Genomic DNA, 12,991 nt, shown 5'->3' with positions numbered 1-12,991 from the left:
TGTGTGTGTGTGTGTGTGTGTGTGTGTGTGTGTGTGTGTGTGTGTGTGTGTGTGTGTGAGTGCGTGCGTGCGTGTGACTTCTTTTTAAACAAAGAACTGATTTGTAAGCAGTATAATAAGCACTATAGAGCATAATGGATAATAAAGCGAAGCTAAGTTATGTTCTACGCAAAGAAAAAACCAAAACAAACAAAAAAAACGCACGCATCTCTATTGAGTCAAACACGCACACCGTGTACCAATTTGAACAAAACATAGATGGCATTCCGTGCCTTGGGGCAAGTTTGTCTACACACAAAAGCCCCGATATAAATAACCCCCGTGTGCTGGAATGGGTGTTTTTGTATCAGGCACAAAGAGAATTTTGTCCCAAAGACTGCATATTTTCTTCTCATAATAAACCAAAGGGGGTGGGAGAGGTGGGGGGGGGGGGTCTCAGAAAAAGTACCGCCTCTGTTATCAGCTGATTGGCCAAGAGCGGATGCCCGATTTGTCCACACAGATGTGATTGGCTGAGCGGAGACATGTTCCACACAGACCCGCTCCGCTGTCTTCACCAGAGGAGGCGTGCGCCAGAGGGCCACGCTGCTTTGTGATTGGTTCATCTATGTGTCAGTCAGAAGGAGAGGCCGCCGCGGTTCGATTGATTGGACGCAACTGCCGTTTGACAACCAAACGTACGTCAACTCCAGCGCGGAGTGAGCTTATTGAGCCTGCGCTGAGAGAAAAAGAGGAGGTACCCGAATAGACTCCTTTATTTATTTCTTTGTTTCTAGTGGGGAGGGAAATTATAACAGCGACATATACCGCAGGTACTTCATTTATTGTCTTTGTCCGGATACACTGGAAAACTGGATAAGATTACAGTGGGTGCTCGAAGGCCAAAGCCAAGGGGAGGAGGATGAAGCGGCGCAGTGCGGACTGCAGCAAACTCCGACGGCCGTTAAAACGGAACCGAATCACCGAGGGTATATACGGCAGGTAACTTCCCACGGAGCCCGACGGCGGGGTCTTCCTCGCGGCACGGAGCAGACACGTCTGTGCCTCACTGTCCCTCACATTGTCCCAGTTAGCCTCGCGGCTAGCGGTAGCTCCCTCCGGGCGAGCCGTGTGTTTTCGTTGGACACTAGCAGGTAACGCTAACCGTGGAGCTAACTGTAGCGCTAGGCCCCGAAACAGCGGGGTTTGATCACCTAATCGCAATGTGTCATTTGTGACAGCACCGCCGGTCCACTCGCTTCGTTTCTGCTAGGAATTGAATCGACTCGACCGCGTCTCGGTTGTCATCCGCCGGCTGTGTCAAACGTAGCCGGCAGTTAGCAAATGGGACTCGGGTCAGTAGTATAGCAACTCATTGCCAACATCATCACATGAGTCAGACTCACTAATACTACAGCTGTGTTAACTGCCTTTAACTACAGTTAGGCTTTCTTTTCTTTTTTACAGTCAGGGGCAGCTGTGTGTGTCCTGGAGCGCTCAAACACAAAGTTAACTTCTGTGATCATACCCTTGACAAGTTGCACCGCTTGTCACTCGTATTTCCACAATCAGACGAGATTCACTGTCAAGGCTACCAGTTTATACACGTGACACGAAGAGCCGGGGATGTGGGGCAGTCGTTGAATTATTGAACAGGTGCCCCTCTATCACCAAACAGCCACGCTTTGAGATCAGAGAAGACCCCCCACTGAGTCACTTTCTGGGTCTCAGTGCTCCTGCTAAAAAAGCAAACCAGCTATGCTCGAGTAGATCCATCCCATGAAACAGCCAGCAAGAAAATACAACTTGCTTGATTTTAGAGCTCTTCAGACAAGTCATTATGTGGTTTATTATATAGGGGCTCAGTGCATGGTGCTTTTCAGTCAAACAGCATCTATAGGCTTCAGCGACTATCAAGAGACTGTCTCAGTCACATATAAACAAGTGTACTTGTTAACACATTGAAAATACACCAGTCAGGGTTTTCGTGAATTGGTGTTGAAGATAATCCTGTTAATAATTTGTTCTATTTTTTTTTCTTTCTTTCTTTTAGTACCTTCCTTTATCTGAAGTTCCTTGTGGTGTGGGCTTTGGTGCTATTGGCTGACTTTGTACTCGAGTTCAGGTTTGAGTACCTCTGGCCTTTCTGGCTCTTCATCCGGAGTGTGTACGACTCCTTTCGATACCAGGGGCTGGTGAGTACTTGCAGCTTTATTCATTTGTCATTCCACGAAGTCACGCAGATCCACTACATTTTACTTGTAAAGAGGTGTGTGTCTCGCAGCAGGCTGATTGGTTAAATTTTTAGTCTGTACGTGGATTATAAGCTTGGTCACAAGAAGGTATTAACATCAGAAAACCTTTTCTTAGAAAGCATAAAACAGCCATTCACATAGTGGCAAGATCTTCGATCCACGCAAGATCCACGCTGCTTATATGAAGCATAACATTTCCTTCATAGATATCTTAAACAGTAACTGTTAATATTTCAAAATGATATAAGTATGTTGCATTAATGGATTGCTGCTTCTCTTTTTTGAACTTTGCATTCAGATAATGAATCTTCAGCACTCCTTGTTTGCTGGTTTCATCATAGGAAAGTATTACATGTACGCGTAGAAGCAAAACAAAATTCTGCACGTAAAATGTTAACCATGTAAAAAAGAAGTGTATGTGTGTGGTGTAGTGACAATATCGACTATGACGGTTACCTATTTTAAATTCATATTAAACATAAAATGTAAATGAAATGTGGGAATACTTGACAAGTTTGCACAATTGAAATGTCGAAAGATTACATTTTCCCACCTATTTATCAGCAATAACAAATATTAGCTGTTGAGGAGAAGACGTGACCATGCTTTACCTGATTCATGCCAGCAGGTCTCATTTCTTGTGTGCGAACAGAATTTTGTGAGGATGTTGAGTAGAGTCAAGCAATGTAAACAAACAAACAATGTAAGACGTGACATTTGAATCATTGATTCAAAGCTGACAAGAGAATAGAAACTTCATGAGAACCTGGGAGGCGAAGCAGAGCTGATGGACAAGAAGAGCAGCTATAAATATAACTGCGAGTGCTGCAGCAGGTGTGCAATGGCCAACAAATTTCCCTTTAGAAAAACGGTGAACGTAAGTTCACATACTGCAAGTTTTTTCTTTCTTTTTTTTTTAAAGAAAAAAAAATCCTGTTCGCCTTGATCACGACTAATTTGACATCCAGATTTCAGATTTGATAATAACCTACAGCTCATTAGTATGCCCGTCTTCACCAATACTTTATTATCATTTCATTATTGGTGCTTTGCAGCCTGTTCTCGAATGTCGTGTGTAGGTGTGTGGCAGTGTGCGAGTCGCTCGGCGAAAAGAGGAACAGAGTCATCGTATTCACGTGTTTTTTTTTTTTTTTTTTTTTTCAAGGCATCATTTTTCATTCGGGAACCGTAGAGTTTATTTCGTCCTTGAAATTAAAATAACTTCTGTCAATTGCTTTGAGACAGCTAAAGCTGGCTTGTAGCATGTAAGCCATTTTTTTTCCCCCCCCTCACGGAGATGCCAGGTTAATTTTTTGCTCAGTGTCATTTGTCAGAAGGGCAAACATCCGCCTGCTTCTCACCGTGGAATCATCACCTCCTCTCCTCTCCTCCTCAGGCCTTTTCAGTATTCTTTGTGTGTGTGGCGTTTACCTCGGACATCATTTGCCTCCTCTTCATCCCAGTGCAATGGCTATTCTTTGCTGCCAGTACCTATGTGTGGGTGCAGTATGTTTGGCACACAGGTAAGACCGTCCTTTTTTGTTTTGTTTTTTTTGTAAGTTTCGATATTTCCCACTTCAAATGCTTTTTTTTTGTGTCTGTAATTGCCACCCTTTACATTTGCTGGCATGTATGGTAGTGAACCTACATTTTACATATGGCCTGCTGGAGTCTATCCTATTTATTTTTAGATTGTCTCAACAGGTGAATTGGTTTGTAGTACAAAGAGACAACACAGGAAGAATCCTTCTGTTTTCTGACTGATCAATGTTCAAATGTTCTGCTGCAGAACACATTCCAAGTAATTTTCTTAAAAAGAAATCAAGTTGCACAGTTTTGTGAAAAGATATTCCTACAAGACATTTGTTTTGTACTAAAACAATTCTGAGTTGTCAGGATTTTATAAACTCTTCTGATATCATTTAACTCTCCTGGCCCAGTTCTGGTCATATTGATTTGAAGCCCCAGAATTGCAACTTTTTTTATTTATTTATTTTTATTTTTTGATGAGATGTTTCTAATTCTCAGAACAACTTCCACTTTGTGCTTCAGGGAAAAGCAGGTGTTAAGAGAGTTGCGCAAAGCTTATGCACATTGTGTTGTCTTATTTACAAATCGTTGGCCTATTTCTTAGAATTTGCACGATGCGTGTAAGCGAGCTGCGCTCTCCGGATTAGTTGTCAGTCTGATTTAGCGGCATCCCCGGGGCGTTGACCAAAGGCCAGGTGTCAGATTGAAATCCTAGTGCTCCGTTGGGGGAGGGAGAAGCGGCGTGGCCCCCAGTTGCTCTCGGAGCTCTCCCAACTTTACTCAGTGGCAACATTCAGACCCGGAGGGGCGTCACAGGAGTATTAATATCTCCTACCACTCTGCAGGCTGGTGGTGAATGTCTGAGCCATTTACAGCCTTGAGACAATGGCTGGTGTCCTCCTCCTGTGTGTTCAGCCTCTCAAGGCTGTGAGAGTCACACGATTAAGAATATCCTTTTCATTAAACACGTCGGCGGATGGTTTTTTCCCCCATTTGCAACTCGAACCACAAAAGTATTTGATGAAATTCTGGATTTTCCATATGATGCCAAGTTGTAGCAACTTTATCATGCGGTGCGTCCATCTTCTTGTTTGGTTTTTCCAGAGAGAGGGGTTTGTCTACCCACCGTATCTCTGTGGATCCTCTTTGTATACATAGAGGCAGCCATCAGATTCAAAGACCTGAAGAACTTCCACGTGGACTTGTGTCGTCCCTTTGCAGCACACTGGTGAGCAGCTTCTCTTTGAACCGGGAGCCGCGAAACGTCGTTCCTATCTTGGCGCACAGGCGCCATATATCCTATTAGCTGCTAATCCGAAATGTTCACACATGATGTTTGCACCAAATCAGTTACTTTACTGCTTAAATTGTGCTTTTCTCGGGAGTTCTTCCTTTTATTGAATGTTTTTATTTTCTACATTGTGCAATTAGGAATCATTACTATGTATTCAAAGAAAAATAATCTATTACAAGTTGACAAGTGCAGGATACACCCTTGACAAATCACACACACTGACATTCATGCCTATAGGCAGTTATAGAGTCACTAATTAACCTCACATGTTTTGTGCACACACATAGAGAACATGCAAACTTCACACAGAAAGGCCAGGCCAGTATTGTAATTGTTATATTGTCGCTGTGACATGGTAATCCCATCATGAACAAAATGAGATCGCGGTTTCTCTCAGGCTGCGATCCAGTTTGACGACCTACTATACAAACTTGTATAGTAAATAATAAATTATTGAGCGCTTAAGTGCGTTTTGACATAATGTTCCTTTCGTTTGAATTGAGTACCTATCAATGAGCTGATGAATGCACATTTTCCGTGTGTTCGTAGCATCGGGTACCCCGTGGTCACGTTGGGCTTTGGCTTCAAGAGCTACGTGAGCTATAAAATGCGCCTCCGCAAGCAGAAGGAGGTGCAGAAGGAGAACGAGTTTTACATGCAGCTTCTACAGCAGGCTCTGCCTCCAGAACAACAGATGCTTCAGAGGCAAGAGCGAGAAGCAGAAGAAGGTAAGAAATAGAGCGCACGCTACTATCTGCACACATGAAACGGCATCGTCAGCTTCATATCGAACGAGACGTTCGAATCAAACTCTGTATTTCGAGCCTTGCACACACACATATGGCTGTTTTTATCAAATTTTCTGAAATTGTAATTGATGTCTTTGTCTCAATATTGTTCATCTTTTCAAGCGACTTGATTTAACGCAGGGTAATTTTTCTTGAAGACCGAACTCTTTTTTCAATCACAGCCAGGCTGCCACCGTCTCCATTATCGCTTGTTGTGAGTCTTTGTCAAACAAGCCGTCAGGACGCCCACATGCTTGTGCTTTTCCCTTTCTACACAAACCATGTGGTTGACGGTGCACCTGCCGAGCAGTTTAAGCAAACATTATGAACGCGGCGATCACACGAGGCTCTCGCCTTTGGATTTGATTAGGCAAAAATGAATTTGCTTAGACACTCGCCGGCCAGTAAGAATGAGACAAAGTGCACTTGCCAATGCAGTCTTGTGAACAGTTACAGGTAGAACCATGTTTGATTGAATTAACATGACACTTATATCAGATATACAGAATTGGACGTCATGTTATATCTCACTTTAAATGCTGTGATTTATTCCATGCCTCCTCCTAATGGAATTGTTTATTTGTGCAGCAGCAGCGAAAGGATTATCTGAAGTGGACTCGCCTCCAGTTTCACAGAACGGCGGTCCAGCCAATAAAAAGAGCTCGGCGCCACTGCCGGAGCTGGAGTATAGAGAAAAAGGGAAGGAGAGCCGAGGTGGCGGGGATTCTAAAAAGCAACACAACAGCAACAGCAACAGCATCCTGCCGTCGTCAGTGGACTCTAAACTCCAGGAGATGGAGTACATGGAGAACCATATGAACAACAAGAGACTGACCACAGAGCTGGGCAGCACAGAGAACCTGTTGCTTAAAGAGGACAACAATTCCTCCTGTTCCTCCTCGTCCTCCTCGTCCTCCAAAAATTACAAAAACGCGAGCAGCAATGCGGCGATGCTCAACTCCTCGCCCCGCGGCCACAGCGCCACAAACGGCAGCGTGCCGTCGTCCACGTCCTCGTCCTCTTCCTCCACGGGGAAGAGCGAGAAGAAGCACAAGCTCTCGATGGGGAAGGGGACGTCTGGCGGCTCCCACAGGGATCCAACGGACAACTGTATCCCCAACAACCAGCTGAGCAAACCTGAAGCACTTGTTAGGTAAGAAACACGCGGTCGGACAAAAACACTGTCTATTTAATAGGTTTCTCCTTTTTTCTTCTTTTTTTTTTTTTTTTAACTCTGCCAGGAAAAGCTCAGTATCGATGCATTACAACAAAGGTTTCAGACAGATTTTTTTTTTTACATCTACATACTGATTCATCGTCCTCCACTCCGAGATCTGCTCTCTCAGACCTAAATATTCCCGCAGCAGAGCCCAGCCTTCAGGAACAGTGTATCCTCAACACTCCCCCCCCCCCCCTCATCTCAAGATGCACGTCGGGGGAACAAAAAGCAACAGTAGATCTCGAGATTAGATCAGAGTGAGAACTGAAGCTTCCGACATTTTTCATATGAGTAAGATTTTTTTTTCTTAAAAAATTGTTCTCAGATAAACAATGCAGGCCAACTCATTCAAGCGTACAATGAGGAGTTAGAAGCTTGAGGTTTCTAATAAAGCTCAGAGCTGAGACGATGAGGGCATCATCTCTATAGTCAGGGTCATATATGTGGAAGGTTCAAGTATCTTTCTTTAGTAAAAGAAATGTGTGACGTATTTCTGAATAAACGCTCCACTTGCAACTTCTTCACAAATGGATGAATAGGAGATGAATGAATTGAAACAATGAATTATGTTATAAGACATTACTGATAATAATAAGCGAATGATTGCTTGAGTTGAACATCGAGGACGTATTGGTGATGGCGTGCGCATAGATTCCTCATATATTTGTTTTTTCTTTCCAAGACAATTGCTCAGCTTTCTCTTTTTTTTAATGGCATCCGTTCAGGTATTTTGCAGTTGTCTAAAATATAACCAGATTGAGGGTCAGTCCCAGCATCCAAACCAGATTGTGCTTGTGCAATAATCTGGACGGATCAGAAGATTTATCAACAAACTGCATTCTTTTTTTTTTTTTTTTATGTTTGTGGCAAAGAGATCAGACCCTGATGAACCCTATGAATATTACATTTGATGATAGTACGTGGCTTAGTCTGTGCTATTTAACAGTAAACACTTTACAACACTGGAAACGGCGACGTGGGTGTGAGTTTGACTTTTCAGGACACTTGAGATTGGATGCAGAGTCGGCTCGTTCACAATCTGCTGTAGATTTAAAGAGTCACATTCACCTTTAAACCATCGGACACAGGATGCAAGCAAATCCAATTAAAATCACAAGTGGGAATGGTTTCATTATGATTCAGTTCTGCTAAGAGCTGCGTTAATGAGGGGAGGAAACTCGCAATGCTGAAACCTGAAGGCGGCCTTGGTTCTACGTTTCGTACCAGGTTGTGTAAATCATACTCACGACAAATATTGTTTACATATCCTCCTTTGAACTTTGAGGACAAATTGAAGCTTTTCTCTGTTTATGTGCGCAGGCTTGGCAGATGCTGCAGTATTTTTTTTTTTTTACCATCCAACAAAATAAAGTCATTATTTTCTTCTTTTGGCTGAAAATGGATCAATTTGTTTTGTCCGTGCAAAATTCAGCTGCACTGCTGAGGCTTAGTTAGAGCATATTGAAAGCAGATCTGCATCGAATTGATGGTAACTCGGTTCAGCTGAACCAGTAGGATCTGGACGATTTGATGCAACAGTGAAGTTTGGATGGGATTCAAACTGCCTCGTCCGCTGAATAGCAGCATGCACGATGATCAAAATCCTTTTATCTCTCACTTTTAAAGCTCTGTAGAAATTGTTCTTCCAAGAAGAGTCGAACATATTTTTGTTTTTTCATATTTCATGCTGGAAAACAAGTTAAGACTGTTTCCCTGGCTGCCGTTTGTTTGATATATAAAAAAAAAGGAGAAGGAGGAAACTGATTTGACCTGCTTGAATAACTGATCTGTCAATCTCCACCAGGATATATTCCGAATCCGTTATCTCGATCTAGTTCTGATCTCGATCCAGATGTATTTGCATTCATCTGGATCCGTACCTCCATGTACTTTCGACCTTTTAAACTCTGACGTGTGCTCCTACAATCAACAGTAGTGGCGATCTGATCCAACGTTGGCGTGTGACGTGCACAGAGCGTTGATTTGGTTCTCTGTTCACTTCCCCACCTGGGATAGATTGGAGCAGGATGTCAAGAAGCTGAAGGCGGACCTGCAGGCCAGCAGGCAGGTGGAGCAGGACCTACGCAGCCAGATCGGCTCGCTGGGCAGCTCCGAGCGCTCCCTCCGCACCGAGCTGGGCCAGCTGCGCCAGGAGAACGAGCTGCTGCAGAACAAGTGAGTCGGCGCTGGCGGGACATCAGTCTGCCTTCGGGTTCGTTACGACCCGGGAGATATTGGAATTGTTACACTGCGGCGTTACACTCACGAGATACCAAGTTGTATTTGTTTGCGTACGTGCAACTTTGTAACATGCTGGCGTGTACACCAGGCTCCACAATGCCGTGCAGGCCAAGCAAAAGGACAAGCAGGCAGTCGGTCAGCTGGAGAAACGGCTGAAAGCCGAACAGGAGGCCCGAGCCACTGCCGAGAAGCAGCTTGCCGACGAAAAGAAGCGGAAGAAGTTGGAGGAGGCGACAGCAGCCAGAGCAGTAGCAATAGCAGCAGCATCCAGGTCGGTGCACCTCCGAGTACTGACTGCTATCTTCATTTACTCTCAGGTTATTTATTTTCATTGTAGTGGATGAGGTTTCTGTCAGTTATTTATTTTTTTTATTTTTTTTTTTCAAGAGGGGAGTGCACAGACACGCTGCGGCGGCGCATAACGGAAATAGAAACAGAATGCAAGAAATTAACAATGGACATCAAGCTTAAAGAGGATCAGATCCGAGAGCTTGAAATAAAAGTACAGGTATGACTTTATTTATTTATTTATTTACATTATTGTTGGGCTAAGTGTTGCCGTGTGGCCGAAGCTCGTCCAGAGAAGGCCCAGATTGTGCAAAGCAGACTAACCCTGCGATCTCTTCTCCACCTTTCAGGAGCTTCATAAATATAAGGAAAACGAAAAAGACACAGAGGTGCTGATGTCGGCGCTGTCAGCCATGCAGGACAAGACCCAGCATCTGGAGAACAGCCTGAGCGCAGAGACCCGCATCAAACTGGACCTGTTCTCCGCTCTGGGAGACGCCAAGAGGCAGCTGGAGATTGCACAAGGTGTGTGTGTGTGTGTGTGTGTGTGTGTGTGTGTGTGTGTGTGTGTGTGTGTGTGTGTGTGTGTGTGTGTGTGTGTGTGTGTGTGTGTGTGTGTGTGTGTGTGTGTGTGTGTGTGTGTGTGTGTGTGTGTGTGTGTGTGTGTGTGTGTGTGTGTGTGTGTGTGTGTGTGTGTGTGTTTCTGTGGCGTTTGCCCTCCTGGATCCAGTGCCGCCCCGTCCTCACCCTCCCAACTCCCCCCCCTCAGGTCAGATCCTGCAGAAGGACCAGGAGATCAAAGATCTGAAGCAGAAGATAGCAGAGGTGATGGCGGTCATGCCCAGCATCTCCTACACAGGCGACACCAGCAGCATGGCCCCCGTGGCCCCCCACTACTCCTCAAAGTTCATGGACACCAATTCCTCCGGCCTGGACCCCAACGCCTCCGTTTACCAGCCACTCAAAAAGTGAACACATCGCCTCCATGTCTCTTTCTCTCTCTCTCTCTCTCTCTCTCTCTCTCTGTCTCTCTCTCTCTCTCTCTCACATCCTCCCATCATTCATGCAGGCCCACCACGATGCAGCTGAGCACGATGGTTTCTTTCTTGGATTTTATTTTCAGTTGAGTTTTTTTTGTTTTTTTTTCTCTCAATCTTTCTCCTTGCCAGGTCAGAAGGATGTTGTATTGTGTGACTGTATTTGTTGTAGTTTAAGAGACAAAAAAAAAGGAAAGAAAGAAAAAAAGAACAATTTAAAGCGGTCATCTCAACTCAACTAGGAAGCCCCGCCCCCACAGTTTTTTTTTCCCTCTCTCTCTTCTCTTTAGTGTCTAGTGAAACCTCACAGAATCGAGTGGGGGGGGGGCATTCTCCCCTTCGCCACTGCGAACACCTGCAACCTGTCTCTTGTCCTCAGTACTGGGGAGGAGCTGCTGTATTTCTTTTTTCTTTTTTCTTTTTTCTTTTTAAATTATGACTCCTCCCAACCAGTAGCCCAATTTGGTCTCCCACAGAAGCACGGGCAACGCCACGTTTGAGTTTGTTTTTAATCCACACTGAAACACCTGATTGATCCTTTTTCCATCAACCGTTTTCGTTCACGATGTCAACGAATTGGAAGCGTGGATCCCGAGAATTTAGCGGGAGGCGGCTCAGAGCGTTAAACGTAAAACACAAGTTGCGTTTGTCCAAACCCGTCTCTTTTTCGAAGCCGTTTTGAATCCGGCGGTGCTGCGGGGGGGGGGGGGGGGCTTCCCAGCAGCACCCTGTAAATCCACTCACTCATGATCTCAGTGCCTTGAGTTTTAGGACAGAAGTTTTAACATGAGATTCCACCTAATCCGTCTGAATGGGTTGTGACGTACTTCAGTTTGAAGGAAGTCAGAAAGGAGACAAATTTGCACCAGTGTGGGCTGTTTTATGATTTCTTCTGGACTTCCTCTTTCGGAGCCGATCGGCGCCGTGCGTTTTGAGGTCAGCCTGGACGCGACATCCAAATCCCCCCCCCCGATACGCAAGACGGCAACCGAGTCCACACTTTTAATTTATCCACATTGAGGAAGCGGTCGCTTAAGTTCACAGCTCATCACACGTCAGAAGCTCATCGCTGCTGAAGCTGCCCAAATCCTTTAAATCAGCAACCCACCCCCACCCCTCCCCATTTTTTTTTCCTCCCCCAGTCTGAAGTTGCACTGTAGGAAAAACACATGTTGTTTAAAAGGGAAGAAAACTGCAAAAGATGGAATGTGCAATTGTAAACGAAGGATTTGTAAAACGCCAACGTTTTAAATGTTGCAGTTTAAAAAGAAAGAAAGAAAGAGGAAAAAAAACAAAACCCCTATTTAAGGAATCTTCCACCTCAGTTTGTGTGCCAAGACTGGAGCGCCTGCTTCTCTCCGGCGACGTGTTCAAGCGAATGTACCACCGATACATTAACCGACACGTCCGTGAAGAATGGCGTGTGTGTGCCCCCCCCCCCCCCGGTGGGAGTTTGTGTGCAGCAGGTGGAGGGAGCGCTCACCTGTTTGTAGTAGACTGTAGTTTCTAAGTAATGGAGTAGAAAGTCAAATCTCTTTTTTGTGAATGTTTCAGTATTTGCACAGTCGGGCAAAATGGCTGTTTCTTTTTCTTTTTTTTTTTTCTGTTTTTAAATCGGTTCTCCTTCCTCCTCTTTCTGGCTCTTAATGTTCTTATTTTTTTTCTGCAAGGAGAAACTTTGCTTGAGTCTGATGTGGATTCACCATCATTCATTGGCGTGTGGTTTCCACCGACTAAACAGAAGCTTGTTTTTTTGTTTTTTGTTTTTGTTTTTTCTAGCTCAGACTGCTGTCATTAGCTTCTGGACAATGTTGTGAAATTTTACAGTTTAATCAGTTGGTCAGTCAGCCGATTGTTGGAAGTGTAGAGAAGTGTTTTGTTTTGTTTTCTATGCCCGCAGTCACTGTTCTGCCCAACCCCCCCCCACCCCGGTCTGACCTTGGCTGCGTTCTCGCTCTGTGAGGTTTACAAGGAATAAACTTTTTTTTTTCTTGCACCCTGACTTATCCTCTGCTTTTTTTTTTTTTTTCTTTCAACTCATGTAACCAAGTTTTATTCTGTTGTCTTCTACAGGTAAACATTTTCACTGGTCGGCCTGGATGTCTTTCTGCTTGCATGTTCTTCCTGAGCGTGCATGACTTTTTGTTTATTTATTCCCCCCACGTCCTCTAATTTCTTACTTCTTTTTTTTTATCCTAATAGATTCTAAATTGTTTATAGACGATTTGCCTCTTTATGCTGTACGACACTGCAGTCCCAGAAGCCAAGACAGGTGAAATATTAAGTATATTAAGAAATATAAGTTTTTTTTTATCACACAGAGTTCACTTCCTGATCAACTTAAGGTAAAAACAAGTCAA

The 12,991-nt window shown here is 44.3% G+C and overlaps 1 protein-coding gene across 2 annotated transcripts; it reads left to right on the top strand.

The window, feature by feature from the left end:
- The first annotated feature begins 843 nt into the window (after nucleotides 1-843).
- Nucleotides 844-12,567, top strand: maco1b (macoilin 1b). Of its 2 annotated transcripts, none has more exons than XM_080512953.1 (11): nucleotides 844-981; nucleotides 2,033-2,174; nucleotides 3,631-3,757; nucleotides 4,869-4,992; nucleotides 5,608-5,786; nucleotides 6,438-6,999; nucleotides 9,082-9,240; nucleotides 9,395-9,577; nucleotides 9,694-9,814; nucleotides 9,945-10,119; nucleotides 10,364-12,567. In XM_080512953.1, the coding sequence occupies exons 1-11, from the start codon at nucleotides 902-904 to the stop codon at nucleotides 10,564-10,566; spliced, it is 2,055 nt and encodes a 684-aa protein (XP_080369079.1). In that variant the 5' UTR covers nucleotides 844-901; the 3' UTR covers nucleotides 10,567-12,567. The 2 variants fall into 2 exon arrangements, with proteins under 2 accessions (XP_080369079.1, XP_080369078.1); XM_080512952.1 differs by having other exon boundaries at nucleotides 6,435-6,999.
- The last annotated feature ends 424 nt before the right edge of the window (nucleotides 12,568-12,991 follow it).

The sequence above is a fragment of the Blennius ocellaris genome, assembly GCF_963422515.1.
Source record: "Blennius ocellaris genome assembly, chromosome: 17".
Taxonomy (NCBI): domain Eukaryota; kingdom Metazoa; phylum Chordata; class Actinopteri; order Blenniiformes; family Blenniidae; genus Blennius; species Blennius ocellaris.
Note: the sequence above shows the minus strand (reverse complement) of the source record. Positions and strands in the feature narration are given on the sequence as shown.